The following is a 26,064-nucleotide window of genomic DNA, read 5'->3' as shown; positions in this document are numbered from 1 at the left end:
GAAACCAGTGGCGAATTAGTCTTACAGGTTTTGACGTCATCCCAGCACCACTCTATTGGGAATAGACAACAATAGACCACTGTTTAAAAAAATAAAAAATAAAAAATTCAGCAAACAATGCCCTTCTGCTATTGGATATCTAGTTTACTCGCTGGGCCTCAAAAAAAAAAAAAGTCTGAGACAAAAGAAAGTATCACAGACATTTTTATCCAAAGTCACTTACAGTTCATTCTGGGTATATATTTTATCAGTAATGCTATTAATGTGCTCCATGAGAATCAAACTTCAAACTTGGTATTGCTGGCATTATTCTCTGCTAGTTGAGCTGTTATGAACCATCAATCAGAATCCAGCCATCAAATCAGGCTATAAGCTGTCAGATCAAGAAATGAATTGCTTGCCATTTTTTCTGTGCAACATTAAATTTACATTTACACTTAAATGTATGCATCTGGCAGATGCTTTTATCCAAAGCGACTTGCATTGCATTTCAAGGTACACATTTACATTCTTATCAGTTCTTGCTTTCCCTGGGAATTGAACCCATGAATTTGAGGTTGCAAGCGCCAACGCTCTACTGTTTGAGCTACATGCAACATGCATCAGATGGCCAGTGTGTGGTCCATGGCCATGACTTCTGAGGCTCAGACTAGGTCAAACCTGGACCACATTCATGCATTCTGCAGATGCATTATCCAAAGCGACTTACATTCACATTTGATCAATTCAAGCATTCCCTGGGAATTGAACCCATGAGCTTGGCGTTTCTGATGCAATGTGGTACTGTTTGAGCAACAGGAACGCTATACACAACAAATTGGACACTGATAATCCTGTGTGCTAAAATGAGACAATTAATCAGCATTTCTTTAAATGAAATGGACAGTAAACAAGACGAAGAGACACCTGGCTTCAGTCAATCACTACAAAACACACACCACACCTATAGCTCAGATGTTTCCTGAATAGACCTGGGCATGCTGCACGGTGACGACTTTCAAAAAAGGTGACGAAAGACAATAAATCCTTAGGGCAATGAATCTGGGAAAGGAGATAAATGTGTCCATTGACCTTGTCCACCCTTTCCAGGGACTAAATAGACCAAAGGAGAGCACGCAACCCTGAAAAATGAGATGTGACCGAGTTAAAGACCTCTCGTGCTTTCATTGAGAGTTACAACTCGTTGTCAAACAGGGCCTGGTGTTTGGTGGGAATGGGTGATAACAGACGGGGAATCGTTTAGCATGCGAGGACAACCATCTCAGTCGACGGGTAATTACGGAGACCTAACTCTGCAGTGGAAATGAAGAGAGGAAGAAGAAATGAAAGAAGCTCTGTGGTTAAGAAGGAAGGCAGGAAAATAAAGACATGACAGGGACCTTCTGCAACGCTTAGTGCATTTCTAGTTCTGGTAAACTTGTGGTGAATGTTCAATACTTTCACATTTTTTCTATATTTTTTTAAGGGTGTGTTCAATAATAGTAAAAATATGTTTAAAAAAAGGTTCAAAAGTGGGGAAAATGTCTTTAAATTATAGCAGACTGAGGTTTGATTATATTTTTCTTAAAAAAAAAATGTTTAAGCCAAATTGTTTTTATTTTGCAATTAAACTTTTAAGGGTATGGATTGCAAAAGGCTTTCGCAATCAATCAAAAAAAGGGCAAAAAGCCTTAAATTAATAATAATAATAATAAAACGATAAGATAAGGTATAGGTTGAAAGAATTATAGCATTCTCCAAATTATAGCAGACTGAGCTTGAACTATATATTCTATGAAACATATTAATATATTAATGATATCCTCTCATCAGTGTCATTCCAAGCAGCTCCTGTAGGGGGCGACACACTGTAACCTGCCCAGTGGCGAGACCTTTGAGCTCAGGTCTGTTGTGGAGACAGAAATACTTCTCCTCTGATCCTGCCTGCCAGGACCGCTCAACACGCTTCAGGTTTCAGGTGGCAACCATTGCTTCTAAAATGAAAGGGTCTCACCTTACAGTTCGGTGCCTCTGTTGGGCCTTCTGCGGCACTACCCACACAAACAAACAGAAACACACACTCACACAGACACATACTTGGGGCCCCTTCACACACACACTCAGAACCTATAAACAGATGCTTATGACCTCCCTCTTGTCCTGCGACATCGATATGTCCCCTCAGATGTGAACCTGCATACATTTATAGAAACGCTGGATTTTTATAAGCTCTGTGACTCGATGTAAAGAGTGATTGTGAAAAAGAAAAAGACCGACAGCAATTCCTCAAGGTTTCTCAACGCACCCAAACTCGAGTTACCACCAACCCCATGTTTAACAACCTCATTTTGTGACAGAGGAGCCCCCAAAAAAAACTCACCGCAACCTCCAATTCATCAATACACAACAGCTCTGTATTTAAAATCACAATTACAAATGCACATAGCTGTATAAAATGCTCTGATCTATAATCATAGTGACTATTTGTAACTGCCTTAAGTGAAAACACTGCATGTATGCCAAACGCATTCATTTTTTACGGCTGGTTTGACGTCCTGACTCCATATACGTAAGATATAATGTACAATCAACAATATCATAAAATACAGGCCCCTAATAAAAAAACTATAGGACTCTATGACTTCTTAACATATTATTAAAGTGCCCCATTAAAGGTTTATCGAAAATTTTATTTTAATGCAGTGTGTAATATAGCTGTTTGGTCTGCACATTTTTAAAGATCAAATCACACTACAAATGCATTACGATTCCAGTTCCACTTCCTGTTACATACCTATAAACAATAACTAATTTGCATAATGCCAGCCTGTGGTCTTCATTGGCTGCCCGCGAACAACGCCTACTTTGACCCTCAAACAATGTAGTTGTAGCTGAGACTGGAAGAGTTTGGATCGTGTTTTTGTCATGTTGAGAAGAAGCTGTTTTCTGCGCTGCGGCGTTTTCCACTTTGCATGCAAAGGATGAGGACTCATGCTGGAATTGATACAGAAACAGCGATGCCATTGTGATGAAATTCGGGTATGGTAATGTGCGTTTCGTTTCTAACACGCTGTAAGCAGTAGACCAATCACAACAGATTGGGCCAGCTGACCTATCAGAGCAGAGTAGATAATCTCAACAGACTGGGCCGTCTGACCAATCAGAGCAGAGTAGACCAATCACAACAGACTGGGCCGTCTGACCAATCAGAGCAGAGTAGACGAATCACAACAGACTGGGCCATCTGACCAATCAGAGCAGAGTATATAATCACAACAGACTGGGCCGTCTGACCAATCAGAGCAGAGTAGACCAATCACAACAGACTGGGCCATCTGACCAATCAGAGCAGAGTAGACCAATCAAAACAGACTGGGCCATCTGACCAATCAGAGCAGAGTAGATAATCACAACAAACTGGGCCATCTGACCAATCAGAGCAGAGTAGGCTCTCGGAAAGGAGGGGTTTAGAGAGACTGAATCTTCGAACGAACCGTTTTCAGACTCTTTGAGAAATGAGGTGATGCATAGTGTATATTATGAGAAAATGAAAGTGTTTTTTGACCTTAGATGTAATGTAAACCTGTTGTGAGACCTCCAGAACACAATAAGGAACCTTTAAAATAGCATAACATTACTTTGTTATGCTATTTTAAATAACTTAATTTATTACTTTTAATCTCGATTTATTACTTTAAATATTAATTTGAAAAAAATCTTACAATGACCAGCTCCTTAAAGAACCATGTTTTCTTAGTTTAAAGGACATTTTAAAAGTCTAAAGAACCTTTTGATCAAAGTAAAGGTTACATGCTAAAGGTTCTTCATGGAATGCCAATAAATAACCTTTATTTTAAGAGTGTAGGAAGTCAATTGTCTTTAAAGTTTAGCATCATTGTACAAAACGCTTTGGTTGCTAAATGCTAAATCTGATATACAAATCTCAAAGTTACCGAAACCTGCACAATTGTTTCAGTAATCCAATCTTTCCATCTACAACCGATCTACCCTCCTTTCATCCACATCACAGCTTTTCAATCACTGAACAAGCCATTGATAAATTTAGCACAATTTCTATTAGGTTTCATCCCAGAGTGATGTTCCCGTGTTCCCGTGAACAGGACTGTCAGAAGAGATTGATGGACATGGACGTACCTGGAGGACAGTTGCAGTCTTGTGTCACGTCTCTCGCCACACGCAATTTCGGCATTGCTTCATTCAGTCTCTGTCAAACACAACATGGAGGAAATTTTGAGTAACATCTTAAGAATCGGTCATTAATAAAATCCATATTGATTGAGCGGTAATCTGAATATTGAAAAGACCCTTTCAGTGTCAGTGGTCCTACACGTTGGTTTTTGCTAATTTAATTCATTAATAAAAAATTATAATAATATTCAAAACTTGTGAAAAATGTGTTAATTTGCCAAGTTAAACAGGTTTCAATAAAATTGCCAAATTTGTTAATGGGAATAATTATGACTTTAGTTTTAATAATGAATTATTATAAGTTGTGATTTAATCCGAACAAATTAAATCAACATAAATGACACAAGAAACATGAAAGAGCAGAGTAAAAGAATATAGCAGAATATAGCCTATTTATAATATTTACTAATAATTTGCCATTCAAATAAACATTGTTTTAACCACATAAACGCACGTTGCAGCACGTGCAGATAGATCGATGGATAGATAGATAGATAGATAGATAGATAGATAGATAGATAGATAGATAGATAGATAGATAGATAGATAGATAGATAGATAGATAGATAGATAGATAAACTGAAGAGTAGCTTATTAAAAATAACTAATAATAACTTCGACTAATTTATAGCTAGCTGTGATTTAAATTAAATTGGACAAAATCAAAATGCATCAGAAACATGTGAAACAGTAAAAGAAACATTTTGGATGATGTTGCAGCGTTCTTTTATAAAGGATAAAATGCTTGCCTCTTGTAAGAGTGTGTCAATAGATTCCCGCAGTTCCTGTGAAACGGAGACGTCCACAGATGATTCTTGACAGATGTCACTCATCTTTATCTCCAGCGCGCGCAGCCTGCTCTCCATCTGATGCGTTTTAAAAGTCATGAGAAAACACACCGCTATTGAACTCAGCGATATCACTAAACACACTATGGTAGGGAAAGACACTAAATAGCGCAGATAAAGCGGTTTCCCAGCATTCTGTTTGCTTTCTGTATTTCTTTCCGCAGAAGATGTATCCATTTTGTAAAGTCTCCGATTAGATTCCGATGGTTAGATCACTCAAGTATCGATCAGCTCTTGATCGATGAGATGTGGCTGTCAGACTGAGCAGCGCTGGACAGAACGCGGGGCTTTGAACAGCATGGCTGTGTTTCAAAACTAGTAAAAAAAGTTTGCGCGTGCCTGTGACGCATAAGAGTGCTATCTAGGTAGGGTGCTCATTAGGTATTGAGCACTGCCACATGCATGCATCCCCCTGACATTCAGCGTGGTGTGTGTGTGTGTGTGTGTGTGTGTGTGTGTGTGTGTGTGTGTGCAGAGCGTGAAACAAGGTGCTGGAATAACCAGAGCGTCCAGAAGCAGCTGTATAATACAAGAATTAAACAATATTTCGAGAAGATACTTTTTAAAATATATATTTTTTAATTCATTTCTCGGGTATTCCGTTGAGGTTATTCTAGTAGTCATTCAAACTTTCCACCGTTTTTAAACTTTTTTTTTTTAATGATATTTATTTGTGATACGTAAAATTAATCTAGAATCGACCATTGTGAAAATGTGTGTTTTGTTAATGTTTTCTTCCGATGACTATAAAAGTGGTTTCCTCCTCATTTCTGCAACTTTTGTGCATAGTAAAATGTTTGAAATCCAGTTTGTGTGTGTGTGTGTGTGTGTGTGTGTGTGTGTCTCCCTGGACGACAAAACCAGTCACATGGGTCAGTTTTTTGAAACTGAGATTTATAAATGAAAGCTGAATAAATAATATTTCCACTGATGCATGGTTTGTTAGGATATAGGACAATATTTGGCCAAGATACAACTATTTGAAATTCTGGAATCTAAAAGTGAAAAAAAAATTAAAAAATCGAAACATTGAGAAAATCGCCTTTAAAGTTGTATTCACTCACCTAAATAAATGTCTTGTATATTTACGGTAGGAAAATGACAAAATATCTTCATGGAACATGATCTTTACTTAATATCCTAATGATTTTTGGCATAAAAGAAAAATCGATCATTTTGACCCATACAATGTAGCCTATTGCTGGCTTCTAGCTACAAATATACCCGTGCGACTTATGACTGGTTTTGTGATCCAGGGTCACATATATGTATATATGTGCGTGTGTGTGTGTATATATATATATATATATATATATATATATAGTAATACAAATAAATAAAACTACTCAGACCATGTTTTGACTGTCCTAAGGTGGATCAGATCTACCATTACTTTTCTAAATCACAGGCCCATAAATGCCAATACTCAGTACTACTTGAAATTTGAAGGTTTAGAGTTGCGATCTACCGCCACCCACTGACCGCATGAAAACATTACACCGCCATGAGACAAATGAATCAGATCAGGAACTGCTTTTATTTAAAAATCAAGTGAAACAAAACAACTGAAAAGACATTTACAAATATCACTAGGTAGGTTCATATTGATAATGCTAACAAATCTGACAATCATACTACACACCTAATACCCTAAACCCCATCCGCTTTACAGTTATACATTATCCTCAATCATGTGATTCAGATACAAATCAGTGTGGAACTCAAGAGCAAGAGGTCACAGAATAAACATGAAAAATGAGAAGAGAGCAGTGTATGATCTATACAGAGGACTGATACAGTCAACTGAATTGGCCTCTCTCAGAGAGGAACTACAGCAAAAAATAAATTAAAAAAATCCATTATTTCTTGTTCTTCTTGATGCAATCGAAAAAAGGGTGTTTGATGGCTTCATCCAAGGTAATCCTCTTTGTGACATCATATTCAAGCATCCTCTGTATGAGATCAAACAGCTGCTTGTGCTCAGAGCTACTGGAGACCAAGTATTGCTGCAAGAAACAATTATTAATAAAAAGTCAGAAGCAATACAAAAGTTGTTTGTTACTACGTGCCTTAATGGCTTAAAGCAAATACAAAACTTAAACTGACCAAAAACTAATTTGATAAAATAAAATAAAATAAACTTTAATGATAAACTCACTCTCAGCGGCTTGCACTGCTTCCTGACGTAATGTCCCATGGAGCTGTGAATCTCCCAGTCCAGTTTATCATGACGAACATACCTGGTCTTTCTGCATAATGAGAAAAATTGCCATCTTGATACAACAAAAGCAGCAATATGATAGATTTCACTCATTAAGAGCAAATTGTAGTTGACAAAATAACATTGCTTGTTACATTAAAGAGAATAACTAGATACATTTGAATTCAGAGTTTTAAAAATCCAGATATTTCCAGAAACCCTGCAAAAACACAGCAATTAAATACTTCACTGAAACATTACCTTGTTTTTTGCAGCATGTGGGTAGGTATGGGGCCCAGCACTCGCTCCATCATGGCCAGATGCTCTTTACTGTCATGCGTCTAAAAAAGAAAAAAAAACAATCTAATAAATAAGTGCCGAATCAACAAGTCGCATGCACCCAAAATTAGCACCATTTAACTATTTGAAACTCAAGTGACACTGACCTGAAACAGAGTCGATCCCAGATAATACTCAATAAGAATGCATCCCACACTCCACACGTCACAGGAATGACCCCAGCCCAGATCTGTATGAAACAGACGGATATCTCTGTTAGAACTTACAATACATGGCAATCACAGCAAGTGTGCTATTCAATGTGTCTGAATATGTATGAATAAAAACAATGCATCCATAAGTGCTTACCCAGAATAACCTCTGGAGCTCGGTAATGTCGTGTGGACACCACAGATGTATGATGCTCGTGTTCGTATGTTGCATTCCCGAAATCAACGACTTTTACGTCAGGATTCTTCAGAGTTCTCTCATCCCTCTTCTGCAATTCAAAACAACATTATTAATTAATGCACAATAAATAGTGGCAGAACATGAATTAGTCGTCATTTTTAAACTAAAACCATTTCAAATGTTTTAGGAAATTGAAAAACATTTTTATTACATTTTTATTTAAGTTGTAATATAATGACAAACTAAACCGAAATAAATTAAATCTATATAGAAAAGAAAACAACCTGTTTTCCCAAACAGGGTTTAGATTAAGCCAGGATTATGCTTTAGTTCAATTAGGACATTTAATTAGCTTTTATAAATGTACCTTAGATAAAAACATTACTGGTGTGCATCTTGAGACAAAACAATGGCACCGACATATTTTAAGATATACCAGTGAAAGTTGATTTTAGTCAAGACAGCTCAAACATGCATTTTAGTCTGGGACTAGGCTTAAGCCTTATCTGTGAAAACGTGGGTATATTACTAATACTACAATTATTAATTAATAAATTGAAATATTAAAATATTTATAAAAACTAAAATAGTATACACTACTACTAAAATAACACTGGTCTGAATGGGATCAGGGCCTCTCCTTACCATTTTTGAATTGTACTTGATGTCATACTCTGAGTTAACAAAGAGGATGTTCTCTGGTTTCAGGTCAGTGTGTGTCAGCTTATGCTTATGAAGAACTGAAGCACAAAGAAGCAAAGAAAAGCAAAAGATTAAATCAGAGTTTCATCCAGAACACAGAAAAATATTAAATTAAAAGAGATCCTTGACTCACATCTGACTGCTCTGATGATCTGGTAGGCCATGTGCCTGATGTGGTTGATAGAGAAGGGCTGAAAGCTATTTTCCTTCAGAAAATCATACGTGCTCAAGCCCAGCAGCTCAAAGGCAATGCAGACGTGCCCGTGGTGATCAAACCAGTCATACATCCGCACACAAGCGCTAGAGAAAGGAAAAAGTGGATGTGAAGTAGTCTGGGCATCTTTATTTTCAAATTTCATATTACAAATTAAGTGTGATTTTACAGCCATGCATCACAGAGGTGTAAATTACTGGAGAGCTCCTTTTTATCTGCTTTCACAGGCACTTACTATCGTCGGTCACAGTCAAGTGAGTTAATCTGCTCCAGCACCTCAACCTCAGACATGGCTGCATCCCGATAGCGATCAATGTTTTTAATGATCTTCAGCGCGATGCGAGCTCCTCCCCTGCAATAGCAACATACAGTTAAATCATTAACACATGAAACCACAGAAGTGCAATCACTTATTAAATCTTGGTCAGTAAATCAAAGCATTTCTCAAGAAACCCTTAACATTTAAAGTTGGCATAAAATGAAAAATCCCCTTATCTATTTTGTTCATCTTATTGTAAACAATTTATCCATGCATGTGTTTAATTTCAGTCCTTGTAATTCTTAATTCAAAATGTCATAACTTGATCTGCCAGTGAAATTCTGTGCCAGACTTTTCAATCAGTGAGTCCATTTAAAACCCAAGGTTCACACCAAGGATGATAACAATAAAGACTTAGTTCTAAATATAAAAGATTAGCAGAGTCCAAACCACAACTATAATGGCAAAGAGAAACAATATCGTTGAAATCACTTTCAGAATGTTTTCTTTACACCCCAATCAGAAACCACCAGACTTTAAAGAGCTCGAGCATTTATAGCAGCAGATGACAAAACTGCAGCCCGCTTAGAATAAACAGAACGATATCGCCTGCTGGTGTGGACGTCAATTCAGTTATCGTTATAGGTGTGAACGGGTCTTTGCAATCAACTGCAAGCTCGCACGCAGATCTGCCTCAATCCAATCAACAACAAATGGATAGAAGTCACAACCCTATCTATCATTCTTTTCTTTTTTTACGATACCGGGGCCAAATCGATACTTTTAAAACAGTACCGGTGCCTTTTTATTAAGTTTTTTATTACGTTTTATTAAACTCAATAAATTGAACAATATATTAAAAAAGTTTAAAGTATACTAAAATAAGTAAATACAAAACAACAAATTTACATAAAATTCACAATAAAACCTAAGCCACCTAACCCAACTATAATAATGAAACACTAAATAATAGTTCCAGTACTAATGCATGCAACAACGATACTTGCATGTTTTTCTTTGTTTTTTAAGGCTATGCCCTACTTGTTTTGCACTTTGTGCATGTGTATTGAAAGTCAATTAAATAAAGATAACAAGACTGTTTATCATGGTGATTTGTACAGAGGCTCTGTGGATTTGCACTTAAGCCTAAATAGAGAGAGAGAGAGAGAGAGAGAGAGAGAGAGAGAGAGAGAGAGAGAGAGAGAGAGAGAGAGAGAGAGAGAGAGAGAGAGAGAGAGAGAGAGAGAGAGAGAGAGACAGAGACACGTGTCTGTCCTTCAGGTCTCATCATATATTTTTCCCCATTTCAATAATCTGTTTCACTCGGATGGCGTTAAAACACCAGCAAATGTACATGCCAGGTTCCTTGGTTCTTTTTATGGTAACAAATTAAAATACTATAAAAGAGCCTTAAAAACCTACATGAGTTTTAGAAAATAAAGATGACTTTTACCTACAGTAGGGTTGTTTTAATAGAGTTTGTTTTAACGTGTGTCACGTGTACGTCACAATACAAAAAAAGGGGGGGAAAAAGATCTTACACTATTTCCAGTTTACTGGAACTGATTGTAATCAATGTAGGTCAGGCGTGAAACAAATGCAATGAATTTTAACATGCCAAGATGTGGCAGGAAGACTTACTTTTCATGATCAATGCACTCCACCACTTTGCCAAAGGCTCCCTCTCCGAGTGTGCACACAATCTCATCTACGGGTTTAAAGAAAGATGGTTAGAAACATTTAAAAAAGAGACACAATACAATCAAACCCTTTCAAAAGATTTCGCTGCGTTTTGGACCACTCAAATTAGAAAAGCAATGCATAAATAATCCACGAACATAAGACAATACTAGACTGGTGATACACACATCTGTATAAGTCTAATTGTTCTGTCACAACTGCATTTATCAGGACCCCAAAATTAGCTTGTAAAATTAGTCTGACCCCAAAACAGAAAATAAGCAGTGAAAAAGAAATGAAAAGATACAGAAGAGATACAGAAAAGTGTGTATTCTATACATCTTGCTCTCAGCATGTCTCCACTGTGATAGATCAGGTGCCCTTCCTCATCATCCTCAATACTCCTGGATCTTTTCCTGCGATGGCTCCTCTGGGGTTTCGGAACACCATCATCATCATCACCACCATAAACCCATGAGAATCGAGGGGGACCAGAACGCGCCATTCATTCATTCACGAGTGGGGGGGGAAGTGATTCGGCCCATTCAGATACCCGCAGCAGCCAGGCCCGGCCACAGGGAGCAGCCAACGTAAATTCAGCCCGCGAGATACACACAGGGCCCACCACATCGTGTGTGTTACAGAAGAAAAACAATGGCAACATATTTTCAGATGAGATACTTTCTCAGACCATTAAGTAGACAATTACAACAATTTATCATTGAAAAACATTTGAGAGTTTTATTCCTCCTTCATGAATGAGGTGCCTTAAAAACATTTTATGTGCTGTGGATTTCAAACTAACATTACATCTTGAGTAAGAACCCATTCAATCTTATTATATGTCATAATATTAGCGTAATAATTTCAACCAACATTCATCCTGTCATTCCTTCAGACAATACTGGAAATGAGGAACTCCCACAATCCATATAACAAGAAAGAAAAGCACAGAAAGCAGACAGTTGCCACGGCAATGGGAGACAGACAGTGGTCATACCGAGTCAGAGTGATGGTGCGAGCGACGGTGCCGGTGTCTGTGCCGGCTGCTCCGCCTGCTGTTCCCGGAGGATTTGCTGTAATGGTGCCAGTCTCGGTCTCTCTCGCGACACCTGGATCTGTCTCGATCTCGGTCTCTCTCCTTGTCTTTACAGGCAGCACGGCTGTCGTCCTCGTGGTCTCTGAATACAGCTCGCTTTTCTTTAGTTTCCAGTCTTTCATTTGAGCTCCTTGTCTCAAGGTAATGCCTATTAACATTAAGTTAATACAACACAATTCAATGAGTACTGACTGATTCACATTGCGCTGAAGATAATAAAGTAGTGCTATCAAATCAATTAATCGTGATTCGGTTAAAGTTTGTAAATATATGATGTGCGTGTGTGTATATGACTCCCTCTCACACAAACATATATATATATATATATATATATATATATATATATATATATATATATATATATATACATACATACACATATATTTATGTTAAACGTATTAATCGATTTGACAGCACTATTAGAGTCAACATGGCTATTGTTTTCTAGCCAAAGTATCTTCATAAATTCAATAAAATTGTGTAAAGAAAATGTTAAACAGGTTAAAAAATTATAATAATTAAAAATTCAAACTTTTTAGCACATATACAAATACATTGCTACACCTAAAGGTATCTCTTTTTTTTTTTTGTGGTGGTGGTGGTTGTGGAAATATTTGATGGAAGATATCCCTAATGTTGAGGCCCTGATTTGTTGACAATCAAGGCAAATTCCAAATGTTTTCTGTAATGCCAAATTAAATTATGGATCTAAGTAATTAACTTATTTCTAAAACAGAGACACTGAAAAATCATGTCTGAACTGATGGTACTGCCACCTTGAGGTCATGTCATCAAATGTTTTCCAGGAAGCTTCCAAGAAAACAGCAAACCTGTCAAACCAGTATTACACACTGCCAAGATATGTCCACATAAGACTCAATGGGCCCTGGCCAAAGACCAGACGCCCCTTAAATTAGTAACTTCCTGGAAATGGTTTCGACATTTAATATTGGTATAAGATGTTCTCATACCATTTGTTGTTGAAAAACAGTTTAAAATAAATACTGAGCATGCAGAGAGTGTTCTGGTGAGGTTCCTGATTCTCACCCTTCGCTGCTCTTGTGGTGATGATGAACATGGTGATTTTTTCTGTATTTATTCTCTCTCTCGCTGCTGTGCGAGTCTCGTCTGCGTCTTTTTCTGTTCTCCATTCTCTCCTCCAGACTCGCCTCTCTCAGCCAGGGAGAGCGCATTCTCTGCGATTGTCTCATCTGATAAAACGAACAAAATACAAATAAATTACTTTTTACATTCAATAACTTGCATATTGTATTTCCGTGCCAGATATAACGTTAGGCCGCGATTCACAGAAACAGTGGCCCTATAAATTCTTTGTTCTAAACACCTCGTGTCAACAAAGTCTTTGCCTAAAGCAAATTATTTCCGTGAAGGAGCCTAAACATTGTAAGACAATAAAAACAATAGTAATTAAAACCGCAATAAAACGTATTTTGGGATAACTTAACGTCACTCACTGCACGACAAACAAAACACGCACAGTGAGTCAGTAACGTTAACGTAATCGCTATCGCTTCTAGATAATAAAACATATCTATTCTAAAGAAATAACTACATCGTGTGAGCGAAATAACGATCAAATAATGAATATCATCCTTTAACTTACCTGGCTCAAGAAAGTCACCTAAATAATTGCAGTCCTGCGTCGACAAAAGGCGAATTTGTTCTTCCTCTGTCTTCTCTGATGTCGTTTGTAGGTTCAAAATGGCGTCCGTCGAGCTGGAATGTTCGAGAACTGTTCGTTACATCACCATCGGATCGAGAGCGCGCGCGCGTGCGTGTAGTCAGGGGCGCGCGAGAAACAAGTGAAAGAGAAAAAATCTAACATTTCACGAGATGTTGTGCCATAAAAATAACGAAAATTAATCAACATATGAAATTATATTATTTGTTAGACCAATACAGGCCTATTTTCTGTCAATGTAATTTCTTTATTTATTTAATTGATTTAGAGAAATTACTTTGTTCCTAGTCATTGGTGTTTTCTTCCATCTATTTTCTATCTCTATTATAAATAAATTAATATTTTATAGCAGGCCTATACGTCAGCTAAAAAGCTTGATGTAGTAACTTGTAATGATGCCCCACTGGTCAATATTAATGTAACCAGTAGGCTTTATGCATATACAATCCTTAAAATTATTAGGGACATAAATTAAACGGCCTGGCTCCAAACAAAATATATATTCTATTTTTGGTTCATATCATATTACAATTTCAAGTATGCTACTATTATGTTTTTAAGAAGGCCAGTTAGTTTCTGCAACATTGTGGGGAAAAAAGCAACATTGGGTGTTTACAGGCCAAAAGTTTGGAAACATTACTATTTTTAATGTTTTTGAAAGAAGTTTCTTCTGCTCAAAAATACAGAAACATTTTTAATATTCACTTCACTTTCACTTTATACTTTTATTGTCCCCTGGGGGAAATTTGTTGTGGACTCAAAAGTGCTTAGTGCCATTGCTGCCTTTACAAACAATAAATACACATAGAAAATAGAAATAATACACAACTACATATACACAAATATAGATAACTAAGGTTAAAAATTAATAAAAAGTACAGCACACAAGATTATTGCACATACCTCCGGCCTATCTCATACAAATCATCACACAACTTCTAATTTAGATTTTGATTTAAAATTTTGGTGGAAACTGGTACGAAGGAGTATTTAAACCGGTTCAGTCTAGTTTTTGGTATTCTGTACCTATAATATATTGTGATATATTATTACAATTTAAAATAATTGGTTTTCAATTTATTATACTTTAAATTATCATTTTTATTTCTGTGATGCAAAGCACTTTCAGGATCATTACTCCAGTCTATCACATGATCCTTTAGAAATCATTCTAATATTCTGATTTATTATGAGTGTTGGAAACAGTTCTGCTGCCTAATATATTTGATGAATAAAAGGTTAAAAAGAACTGCATTTATTCAAAAAAAAAAAAAATTTCTAATAATATAAATCTTCTTTACTATCACTTTATCAATTTAACACATCCTTGCTGAATAAAAGTATTGATTTATTTCAAAAAAAGAAAGAAAAAAATTACTGAACCCAAATTACTGACCAGTAGTGTATATTGTTGTTACAAAAGATTTCTATTTTTAAAACATTTGCTTTTTTTTTTCTTTGCTTTTTTTACTTTTTATTCATCAAAGTATCCTAAAAAAGTACCACAGGTTATGAAAAAATATTAAGCAGCAGAACTGTTTCCAACTTTGATAATGAATCATCATATTAGAATGATTTCTAAAGGATCATGTGATAGACTGGAGTAATGATCCTGAAAATTCAGCTTTGCATCACAGAAATAAATTATAATTTAAAGTATAATAAATTGAAAACCAATTATTTTAAATTGTAATAATATATCACAATATTACATTTTTTTTTCTGTATTTTTTATCAAATAAATGATGAGCAGAAGAAACTTCTTTCAAAAACATTAAAAATAGTAATGTTTCCAAACTTTTGGCCTGTACTGTATATATATATATAGTTGCTATTTACAAGCAAAAAAGGCTCATAGTAAAGAGCATGTAATGCATTTTTATTGTACTGTGCATAATTTAACTAGTTACCATTTGTTCACTTTAATATGCATATATTAAAGAAATTACCATTAGGGCCTCTCTACATACACCATTTTAGCAACTTGCCCCTTATTCACCCTAAACATTGCAATTATTTAATTATTACGTACGATTTGGGAACTTTATTAACATTTATTAAAATATGACAGCCTCGATCGTTGTTTAAAGTGCTCCGTAATCCACACACACTAGATGGCAGTAAGCTGTTCTCACATGCGAGAACGCGACCTGAAGAAGACGCTTCACCCTCAAGAGTTTTGCTTCCGGTGTGCCGCGTCCTTTTCCTCTTGCCACACTGCGAGAGATAGGGAGGATTTGGCCCTCCGACAAAATCCAACGCCATCCACCTTTATAGGTGATTCTTTCCTGCGCCAAAATGACCGAGCAGATGACGGTAAGGGGTACCCTTAAGGGTCACAGTGGATGGGTCACCCAAATCGCCACAACACCCCAATTTCCCGACATGATTCTGTCCGCGTCCCGGGGTAAGTGTCCAAAGAGCCGCGCTTGAGCCAAATGAGTATCCGAATACATGAGCCCTTGTAAATTACCCTGCATAATAAGTCCGTTCTGCTCTAGTTCTGTGTAAACCGTTATTTGCACTATCAAAACCTAGTTTATGGTTCCGGAATGGTTCATAATGCAGCATTAGTGAAAGTTGGTGTGTTTTGTATGCCACCAGATGTCAAAAATCTGCAACAAATGTAAGCTTAAGTCAAAGATATGGTGAATAATCTTCTGTTGTCCATCTTGCAGACAAGACCATCATCATGTGGAAGCTGACCCGTGATGAGACCAACTATGGCATCCCCCAGCGTGCTCTGAAGGGCCATTCCCACTTCGTGAGTGATGTTGTCATCTCATCCGATGGTCAGTTCGCCCTGTCTGGCTCCTGGGACAGCACCCTGCGCCTGTGGGATCTGACAACGTGAGTATTTGGAGGGGCTGTCATGGGAAGTCACTAAATCTATCATCCATTGGTTTAGAAGTGGTGATGAAACTCAAACGCCGTCTGTCTCACTGTGATGATAAAAGAGGCTGTTTCTGAACTTAACTCTTATCACCCAAAGAATGTGGGTTTTTTAATGGACCCCAAATATTATCATCCTCAAATGAGGAACCCCAATCCTAATATTTAAAAGGCATCTATATAGTGTCTTGATTAAATATCCTATTTTTACTTTAAGAAATTAATACTAGAAAAGTCACACACAAAAAAATCATTCTTTTCAATTTAATTTGTGGTTTCTGTTAACATTTTCACAATTTAAAACAATCATAAGGTCAGAATGTAACTCGTGGGTATTTATTGGAGGGCGAAGAAGCACCAAAATCTCAATATTGTGGCACAAACTTGACTAAATATATTTTTAGTCTGCCCAATTTTTAATTTCATGAAACCACAAAGTGATGACTATCACAGAACATTTAAGTTGTGTACAAAATTAGTCTTATCTAAGTTGATTCTTATAAAACGTTTTCATCTCTTGTATTTTGTTGAATGCTGGATTTGTATCTGCTATGAAATAACTTGTGAAGCTGTAATGGCAATAAACTTACTATAAACGTACTACCAATATCCCATAGCCATTATCTATCTGGAGTGTCAGGTTAAAAACACATGTAGTGCACAACATTGACTACTTGATGTGAAAATGATCTGAATTTGTCCTTGTCTCACCTAGTGGCACTACAACCCGCCGTTTTGTTGGACACACCAAGGATGTTCTGAGCGTGGCCTTCTCTGCTGACAACCGTCAGATCGTGTCTGGATCCAGAGACAAGACCATCAAGCTGTGGAACACCCTGGGAGTCTGCAAGTACACCATCCAGGTAGACATCTGTAAGGTCGCAGTAGTTAACCGGGAGTTTTGCACATCATCAAGGTTCCTGTAGGTCCCTAAAAAAATCTTAATGTCTTTAATTTAGCTTGATCAAATTTAAAGTCATAAGTCTTACATATCTTAAGTGGTATAACTCTTAAATTTGGGGACAGAATTACAGGAATCTCCAGGAATGTGATTATTAAACTGCAAAAGTGGATTTAATTCAATGAATGTGAAATCTGCACATTCCTGAGTAAAACCTCTTTAACCGCATCATATCAGCAAAATCCTCTATATTGATATTAGTACATAATTTTAAATACATGTGTATACTTAAAGCAAGGCACAATACATTGTTTCAAAGCCACTTTACAGAAAACGCTTGTTTCAATGTTAGTTTAGGAAGTATTCTGTTATCAGGCAGAGATGAGTATCAAATGAATGTCCAATGGCAGTAATAAACAGCTATAATATGTTTCGTTAACCATGTATTCAGCTAAGCTAACACAACACGTGACGTTTGGCAACAATTACAACTTGTGCTTGTAATGATTACAATATAAAATACTATATTTAAAGGGATACTCCACTTTAAAATGAAAATTCTGCTTTCAAATTTGTGTTGATCCAAAGTTCCCGGCATATGAAACCTTCGCAATTGACTCTTGAAAACATCACAAAGGCTGGATCCAAACTGGAGCTGGTGCAATCTGTAATCTATAGAAAAAGAATTAGCGTAGCTGCTGTTCATAGCATTTTAGGCTAAAGATGATCATGTATATTGTACGGTTTCATCAGATAAAATAGTACACATTTCTGAAAAGCTTTATGAATGCTTGGCTAAAGAAACATTATCAGGAAAGCCTGTGTTGAGAGTTTTAAGCATGCAGATACCCTGTTGTGCAGTTGATTTTGTGCCCCAGCCTGTTTATACATGATTTATTTTGAGATTGTATGGGTTTGTTCTGTTGACACACCATTTTAATTGTATTTGTGCAGGTCTTAAAGATCTTTAAAATGTCGTAAATTTGACTACAAATACCCAAATGTTTAGATTAGTTTGTGCTGTTCTGAGGCCCTTTATTTTGACTTTCATCCACAGGATGACAGCCACACTGAGTGGGTTTCATGCGTGCGTTTCTCTCCCAATAGCAGCAACCCCATTATTGTGTCCTGCGGATGGGACAAAATGGTCAAGGTGAGACCTATGGTTGAATTTTAATTTAAACTAGAATGGTTGATCTGTGTTTTTGTAATGACTTTACCCTGTGATTAAAGAAACCGACATTAATATTGTCTGAGCTCTTGGGCACTGTTGACAAGTCCTGCAATTATGATGGGTAATGGATTGAAACCATTAACATGCAAGTGAACCACGGATAGCTTGCATGAATCAGCTTAATATTTGCTAATGTAACCAGTTTTATGCATGTTTGTTATAGGTTTGGAATCTCGCTAACTGCAAGCTGAAGACCAACCACATTGGCCACACTGGATACCTGAACACAGTGACCGTTTCTCCTGATGGATCTCTGTGTGCCTCCGGTGGAAAGGTAATTTGTTCACTTTTTCCTGTTATCACTACTGAAGTTAATGGGTTGGACATGAGGGTTGCGTGTTAAAGAGATGATGAAAACCTTACATAACGCCATCTTAATTCATGTGATGACAAGAGGCTGTTTCTGAACACACAGTATTTGTGATATCAGGAAGATATGTTAGCTTTTCAATCTGTATTTACTGTGTTTGTCCTTATGTTTCAGGATGGGCAGGCCATGCTATGGGACCTGAATGAAGGCAAGCACCTTTACACCCTGGATGGTGGGGACACCATCAATGCCCTTTGCTTCAGCCCCAACCGCTACTGGCTGTGTGCTGCCACTGGACCCAGCATCAAGATCTGGGTGAGTTTATGTGAATACACACTTCTCATTCATATTATATAATGTACAATGGACTGTATACCTAAAATAAACTTCCTTTGAATGTAAAGGGCTTTATCTTCAATATATTTTAAAGTCGGCATGAAATAAAATTTGTGATAGTCTTTTCCATATTGTGACGTATATCCAGGTGAAATGTTTTCTCGAACAATAAAGTGTAAGTTGGGACTTGATTGGATTGTGGTTTGCTATTGGTGGATCTGATGTGAGTGACAGGTTGCCCCGCCCTCACGCCAGTGAACGCCTCAGAGGAGATGCAAGAGAAAGGGGCAGTTATTTTGAATTAAGTCCGCGTGAACTGGAAATGTTGCATCCGACTTGGGTGTTGTGACGTATTTCCAAGTGATTCAAACTAAATGGTGTCAATTTTGATTTCATGCCAACTTTAAAAGATTATGAGGGCAGGTGCATTTAAAAAAAAATGTGCACAGATAAATCATTTATAATAATTCTGCAATGTTCCATCAAAAACGAATTATCAGTTTTGATTTCATGGTGACTAAAAGTAACCGTTTATATCAGAGCACAGGGTTCAGTGATGAAACTCTAAACGCCTTCTGTATTTCTATGATGATAAAGAGGCTGTTTCTGAGAACTATTGGCTTAAGCAGAAATGGCACTTTCATTCTGCTGTTGCAAAGCTTGACTGTATTGTCTCAACAGGATCTGGAGGGCAAGATCATTGTTGATGAGCTGAGGCAGGACATCATCACCACCAACAGCAAGGCTGAGCCGCCTCAGTGCACTTCTCTGGCCTGGTCTGCTGATGGACAGGTGGGTTTTCAAAGCAACATTGAGTTCCTGGTCTTGCACTTCATCAGTGTCTGATTTGGTGCCTGTAAATTCTGGCTGGACCAGCTTCCCCATTGATTATTCCCAATCACTTTAACATCTGAAACCTTATGATGACAGTCCTGCAAATATGAGGGGATTAGTAATATGCTTTTAAATCAATAGTGCTTCTAAAAGAGTGCCTGATAATAATTATTTTCTCTTTTCTCGTCACAGACTCTATTTGCTGGCTACACTGACAACCTGATCAGAGTGTGGCAGGTGACCATTGGAACCCGATAGAAGCCTTTTCTAATGCCTGAATAAAAAGTTTTAAAAAGAGCTATAATTGACTTTGTTTACTTTAATTTCTCTGCCTTTTAATAAACTAAGAACTGAAATGTAACCATGCGAGTCACTGAAATAGGATTGTACAGCCACTAGATGGCACTGCTGCATGTAGATTTAATTTTTGCAACCTAGCAACAAGGCCAACAAACCCGACTCTTCTCAGAGGACGCGACATGATACAGACGCCTGAATTAAATAAACTATTTTTATATGTTGTAGGTTAGAAACGTGTTTGCACTCTAGTAACTAAGACTATTTGTACTTTATAATTTGAGAAATGCCTCCCTGTCAATTAAAGCCACTTCGAATTTAACCGTGAAAAATTTCAGTAAAATTGTCAAATTAACGTTAACTGATTTTAAAGTCATGGACAGCGACAGTCCTCAAAAACAGATGCCAGAACCTCGTATCTTCGTGGAGAGAACTTTGGCTATAATCAAACCTGATGCCATCTACAAAACTGACGAAATTGAGGACATTATTCTTCAATCTGGATTTACAATTCTGCAGGTAAGTTACGTAACGTTAAGTGGAAAGGCACTGCACATTTGTACTAAATACTTCACGTGATGATGCACAAGATGTTTTCTGGTAACTTAACACAAACACTAAATTTTTGTTCTTTTGTAAACCCAAGACAGTCACGTGATGTCTGCTGCCATTAATTGGTAGAGGCTGATGAAATTATGTAGCTCTAGTTATAGACTGATAGTTCACCCTAAAATGAAAATTATGTAATTACTTAACGTTACTCCCTCAAGTTGTTCCAAACCTGTATAAGTTTCTTTTTTCTGCTGAACACAAAAGACACTTTGAAGGATATGGGTAACCAGACAGTTGACTGTAGCCATTGACATCCATAGTAGAAACAAAAGATAGTTTTTGGTTACCAAAATTCTTTAAAATATCTTGTTTAGCAGAAAAATATAAACTCATACAGGTTTGGCACAACTTCAGTGTGAGTAAATGATGACAATTTTTTATTTTTGGGTGAACTATCCCTTTAAGCAACAGCAGAAATTATACTATCGCTTTTATTAAAGGGTTAGTTCACCCAAAAATGAAAATTCTGTAAGTAATTATCACCCTCATGTTGTTTCAACCCCATAAGACTTCGTTAATCTTCGGAACACAAATTAAGATATTTTTCATAAAATCTGATTCTGAGAGCTGTCTCACTCCTCCATAGGCTTCTATCTTGTCATTGAAACTTGCCGGCCCAGAAAGTTAGTAAAGACGATGTTTAAATAGTCCAAGTGACTACAGTGGCTCAACCACAAGTTTATCAAGCGACGAGAATACTCTTTGTGTGAAAAAAAAAAAAAAACTAACTACTTTATTCAACTATTCATTTTCTTCTGTGTGGGTCTCAGAGCGAGTTCATGTAGTGTAACAGTGCAGCGCTTCTGGGATGTACGTCAACGTAGGCGCACTATTGACCAGCGTCTGCTAATAGTGAGCCTACGTTCTGACGTACATCGTTAAATTTGTTTGTTTTTGTGCACAAAAAGTATTCTTGTCGCTTGATAAAATTAAAGGGATACTTCACCGATTAGCATTAAGCTTTGTATCAGTAGAAACCCGGTAGCATTTTCAAATGACCTTGCTTCCCTCCCTCATGTCCCCCTGAGATGAGAGATTTCTGTATTGTGTGTCTGGAAAAAAACCTCAGATGATGCAAAAATCTTCATTTTGCATCATCGGAGGCTTTTTTGGCCAGAGGCGAGAGACTACAGCCAGCCTCGTAGGGCAGCGAAGCAAGTGCATTCTGGGAGTTGTTGTCTTTCATCAACATGAGCCAAAAATACATTTTCTGGCTTTTCTCAGTTAAGAAGGCACCAACTTCTAAAATAATTTCACATTTCTACTACATCAATGACCCAATTTAAATACACATTCATCTTTCCAGCGGTGAAATATCCCTTTAAGGTTGAGCCACTGTAGTCACTTGGACTATTTTAAACATTATCTTTACTAACTTTCTGGGCCGGTTTCAAAGTTTCAATTACATAGTAGCCTATGGAGGAGTGAGACAGCTCTCAGATTAATAAAAAATATCTTAATTTGTGTTCCGAAGATGAACGAAAGTCTTACGGGGTTGGAACAACATGAGGGTGAGTGATTACTGACAGAATTTTCATTTTTGGGTGAACTATCCCTTTAACTAACAGCTCATTTTGTGGCCAATGATTTAGTTTAGCCAGATTTGCATTCTTGTTTCTCATTTTACAGAAAAGGCGGCTTCAACTGAGTCCAGAGCAATGCAGTGATTTCTATGCTGAGCATTATGGGAAGCTGTATTTTCCCCATCTGACCGCCTTCATGAGCTCCGGACCAGTGGTTGCTCTAGCACTGGCCCGACACCAGGCTATTGCCACCTGGAAAGCCATAATGGGACCAGTCAGCAGCATAAAGGCTAGAGAGACACATCCTGACTGGTAATGAATGTCATTGAATAAATCTTCTCTCTATGCAGGTGGTTTAATAATAAAATGGCTGACTTATGAAGCTAAATTCTCATGTACTGTCGAGACAACTATCACGGTTGCACCATTTTGTGTTCAAATAAATATATAGTTTTGTGGATTTTATGCACTTCAGTCTAATCATTTACAAAGCTGATGTTCATTGCAGTGCCTAAATCAATCACATATCTCAGTTCTGTCATTACAACAAGTCTATATTCAAAATGCATACGTGTCATGTTTTCAAAGTAACAGTTCATTTTTTTTCTCTCTCTCTTTCTGGGAAATGCACATCAACACTGAATGTCACAATCAGTCTGAGAGCTAGACTGGGCACGTGTGACCTGCGCAATGCTGTGCATGGCAGTGATTCCTTCTCTGCGGCCGAGAAGGAGATCCGGTTCATGTTTCCCAACTGTGAGTGAACCTAACTCTGAACAAATGAGTTTAATGAACAATATTTGAAAGCATAATAAAAATCTGATTTCTATTTCAGCTGTGATTGAACCTATTCCTATGGGAGATGCTGCCAAATATTACCTGAGCCGGTATGTAAGCCCAACACTTATCACTGGACTGACGGAGCTGTGCAAGAAAAAGCCAATGGACCCCTTTGTAAGTGTATCTCTTCATAAAAGTATTAAAAAAATAATTCTGTAACTTTATTTTACTGTGTTATTTTGACACTGTAAAATAGTGTTACTGAATCTTTTTAGAATTATTTTTTAATACCTATTTTTAATTTTTTATCTACTTTTTTAGCAGTGGTTCTCAACCTTTTTTGGGCCAGCGCCCCTTATCCATTATCCAGGTCCCTTACCTCTTGTTTTGTGTTAAATGTTTGATTATTTTTGATGTTTGATATTCCTGTTAAATGTAAAAATGTTAAATCAAATAGAACAATAAATTAATAAATAGTAGGCCTATATTAAAAATAAATAGACATATGAGACTGCTTATTCACATGTTTAAAACATAGTTTAATAAAGCCAACATTTAAAAACATTTTGGCAGTTTTTTTTCTTTATCCATTTGAAAATCTGAGCTTGCTTGAGACTGGAAAAATAGTCGTTGCAAAAGAAACGATACATAGCTTACATGTCGCATTACACTGGCAGATTTTAGAATGTGGTAGGCAATTATTTCGCAAGTAATTACATGTTTAATCTTGTCTTGCCTGGATCTTTGGTGTAAACTTGTGAACACCTGAATGCCCCCCTTTCAAAAATCTTGCTTCCAACGCCTCCCGTTGTTCACTGAACGGGAACGCCCCCGTTGAGAACCACTATACTCTACGGTTATGAGGGTTTGGTTTATAATGATGTTACATGTAGTTACTGTAGTGATAACTATAAATGATGCATAATTACTGTACATGAAATTAACCCTCATCCTAACTATAGGATAGATATAGTAGATAAAGTATTTTTTTAAATAATTCTAAAAAGTAACGGGTAACACTTTATTTTTAATTACTACTATAATAATTGTTACTACTCTGTACTTACTGTAAATGTATAAATACACTGACACCTTCAAATAAAGTGTAACCAAAGATTCTTTAAAATATATGTTTTTTTTTCCCAAAAGAAAAAGTCAGAGCTTAGGAATTACATGGGGACAAATAAATAATGACATAATTTAAATTTCTGGGTGAATCATTTCTTCACCTGAAAACTGTAATGCCTTTTGTCAAGAAATTCAATTGGATTTCCGCTATCGGATTGGATTCAAAATAAGGAAAATTGTATTCTGAAATCAGATTAGATCACATAATCTAATCATGGTTTTCATCTTAATCAAACCATCAGTATGTGTTCAAACTTTTTAGGATTTGGGATACCTTTGATCCAAAAAAACAAATCTGGACTATCCTGATCCCAGATGATGGTTGAATTCCGGATGGATTTCAGGAACAAACACTATAAAAATGGTTACAGCAATAATTAACAATACATAAAAAATATTTGCATCATGCAGTGTATATAGATTTATATTTTACATTTGATTTGTTTAAGCATTACAGTGATATAGTAGTGGACTATCAATTAAAACTTTCAGTACAATAAAGTTATTAAAAAAATTAACCCCCCAAATAGCTATCAATATCAAACAAAAACAGGTATTTATGGTTGTATATTAATTATAATGAAATGGTCAAAAGAAGGTTCTAACAATTGCATCGATTATTGCATGTATATTTGTTTGCATAGTTTAATTGTGCTGTTTTCTCTCTTCAAATAAAAACACTTAAAGTGATCCCATGCTGACTGTTGGATCTGTTGTTCTTTATACAGCTAGTAGCCTGCATTGTAATATGTAGTCCCATTCTAGGTGATCCAATCTAATGTTGCTTTATAAAACCGGATCCTGAGTAAAATGGATTACCTGATCCTGGATAACAAGACGTGGGATTTCCAAATATGAATCATTCTTATTCAGATTAAACTTTTTGAACAACTGCGTCCTGGATTTTCTGATATATCTATTTGCTATTTATTTTTGTACTGTATTATTTTTCTTTACAGACATGGCTTGCTGACTGGCTGATGGATAATAACCCAAATAAGCCCAAAATATGTGATGGAACAGTAGTAAAGGAGGATGCCTGATTTGTTTTTCAAGCAACAAGAATTTACCAACAAGTTACTGTCTTGATCTATTTTTTATGTTTTTCCTCATATCATTCAAACTGCTTAATAAAATAAAATGTTGTTTATAAACAATGTTATTTAACCCTTGATTTACTGTGCTATCAAATATATGTTTGCTTATGTCATGGTTCATTTAAATGTAAGAAAAAAGTGCAAATTTACACTATCTTTTTGTCACCGATTACTACAACAGTATAAGGCCTATTCTTACACATTCATCATCTCTCAATAAATCGTGATATTTTATACATTTTTACCCTTCTGATGGCAATAAACAAACATTCAACTCACAATCAATGTTTAATGTGAATGACTCTGTAGACTGAAATATAATTATACGATCTCAACAACAAAATGAGTGTTAGCATGCTAATGATTCAAATGCCAATTGCAAATGTATCTGTAACCTCTTCGTAATACTATTTTGACAAAGCATAGCCAATACAAACGGCTGTGTCTTGCATTATCTTCTTTGCAGATTGTTTCTAAAAATATAAATATATATAATACACTTCATTTTATGTACAAGTAGTCAACAACATGTTTATAA

The 26,064-nt window shown here is 36.5% G+C and overlaps 4 protein-coding genes across 5 annotated transcripts in view; 2 read left to right on the top strand and 2 right to left on the bottom strand.

The window, feature by feature from the left end:
* The window catches only part of col23a1a (collagen type XXIII alpha 1 chain a), a 142,457-nt gene extending 137,002 nt beyond the window's left edge, over nt 1–5,455 (bottom strand). Inside the window, exons 1-2 of the mRNA XM_082176784.1 lie at nt 4,938–5,455; nt 4,135–4,204 (exon numbers count right to left, since the gene is read on the bottom strand). Coding sequence (XP_082032910.1) covers nt 4,135–4,204; nt 4,938–5,213 — 346 coding nt within the window. The 5' untranslated portion in view covers nt 5,214–5,455. The remainder of the gene's footprint in view (nt 1–4,134; nt 4,205–4,937) is intronic.
* A 1,099-nt stretch (nt 5,456–6,554) lies between these two features.
* clk4a (CDC-like kinase 4a) lies at nt 6,555–13,658 on the bottom strand. Of its 2 annotated transcripts, XM_082178510.1 has the most exons (13): nt 13,505–13,658; nt 12,928–13,091; nt 11,782–12,028; nt 11,121–11,211; nt 10,743–10,809; nt 9,078–9,194; nt 8,762–8,928; nt 8,572–8,666; nt 7,885–8,014; nt 7,683–7,765; nt 7,498–7,577; nt 7,195–7,285; nt 6,555–7,042 (listed from the first exon to the last, which is right to left on the bottom strand). In XM_082178510.1, exons 2-13 carry the CDS (start codon nt 13,089–13,091, stop codon nt 6,896–6,898), a joined length of 1,479 nt encoding a protein of 492 aa, XP_082034636.1. In that variant the 5' UTR covers nt 13,505–13,658; the 3' UTR covers nt 6,555–6,895. The 2 variants fall into 2 exon arrangements, with proteins under 2 accessions (XP_082034636.1, XP_082034637.1); XM_082178511.1 differs by lacking the exon at nt 6,555–7,042 and having other exon boundaries at nt 7,218–7,281; nt 7,493–7,577.
* A 2,120-nt stretch (nt 13,659–15,778) lies between these two features.
* Nucleotides 15,779–20,386, top strand: rack1 (receptor for activated C kinase 1). The gene is made up of 8 exons (XM_082177116.1): nt 15,779–15,989; nt 16,261–16,432; nt 17,190–17,337; nt 18,433–18,528; nt 18,773–18,883; nt 19,094–19,234; nt 19,937–20,047; nt 20,282–20,386. The coding sequence occupies exons 1-8, from the start codon at nt 15,881–15,883 to the stop codon at nt 20,345–20,347; spliced, it is 954 nt and encodes a 317-aa protein (XP_082033242.1). The 5' UTR covers nt 15,779–15,880; the 3' UTR covers nt 20,348–20,386.
* A 154-nt stretch (nt 20,387–20,540) lies between these two features.
* Nucleotides 20,541–25,807, top strand: nme5 (NME/NM23 family member 5). Its single transcript, XM_082177178.1, has 5 exons — nt 20,541–20,905; nt 22,628–22,833; nt 23,177–23,277; nt 23,357–23,475; nt 25,389–25,807. The coding sequence occupies exons 1-5, from the start codon at nt 20,762–20,764 to the stop codon at nt 25,470–25,472; spliced, it is 654 nt and encodes a 217-aa protein (XP_082033304.1). The 5' UTR covers nt 20,541–20,761; the 3' UTR covers nt 25,473–25,807.
* The last annotated feature ends 257 nt before the right edge of the window (nt 25,808–26,064 follow it).

Source organism: Leuciscus leuciscus (assembly GCF_965113295.1).
Source record: "Leuciscus leuciscus genome assembly, chromosome: 8".
NCBI lineage: Eukaryota > Metazoa > Chordata > Actinopteri > Cypriniformes > Leuciscidae > Leuciscus > Leuciscus leuciscus.
This window is presented reverse-complemented; position numbering and strand designations above follow the sequence as displayed.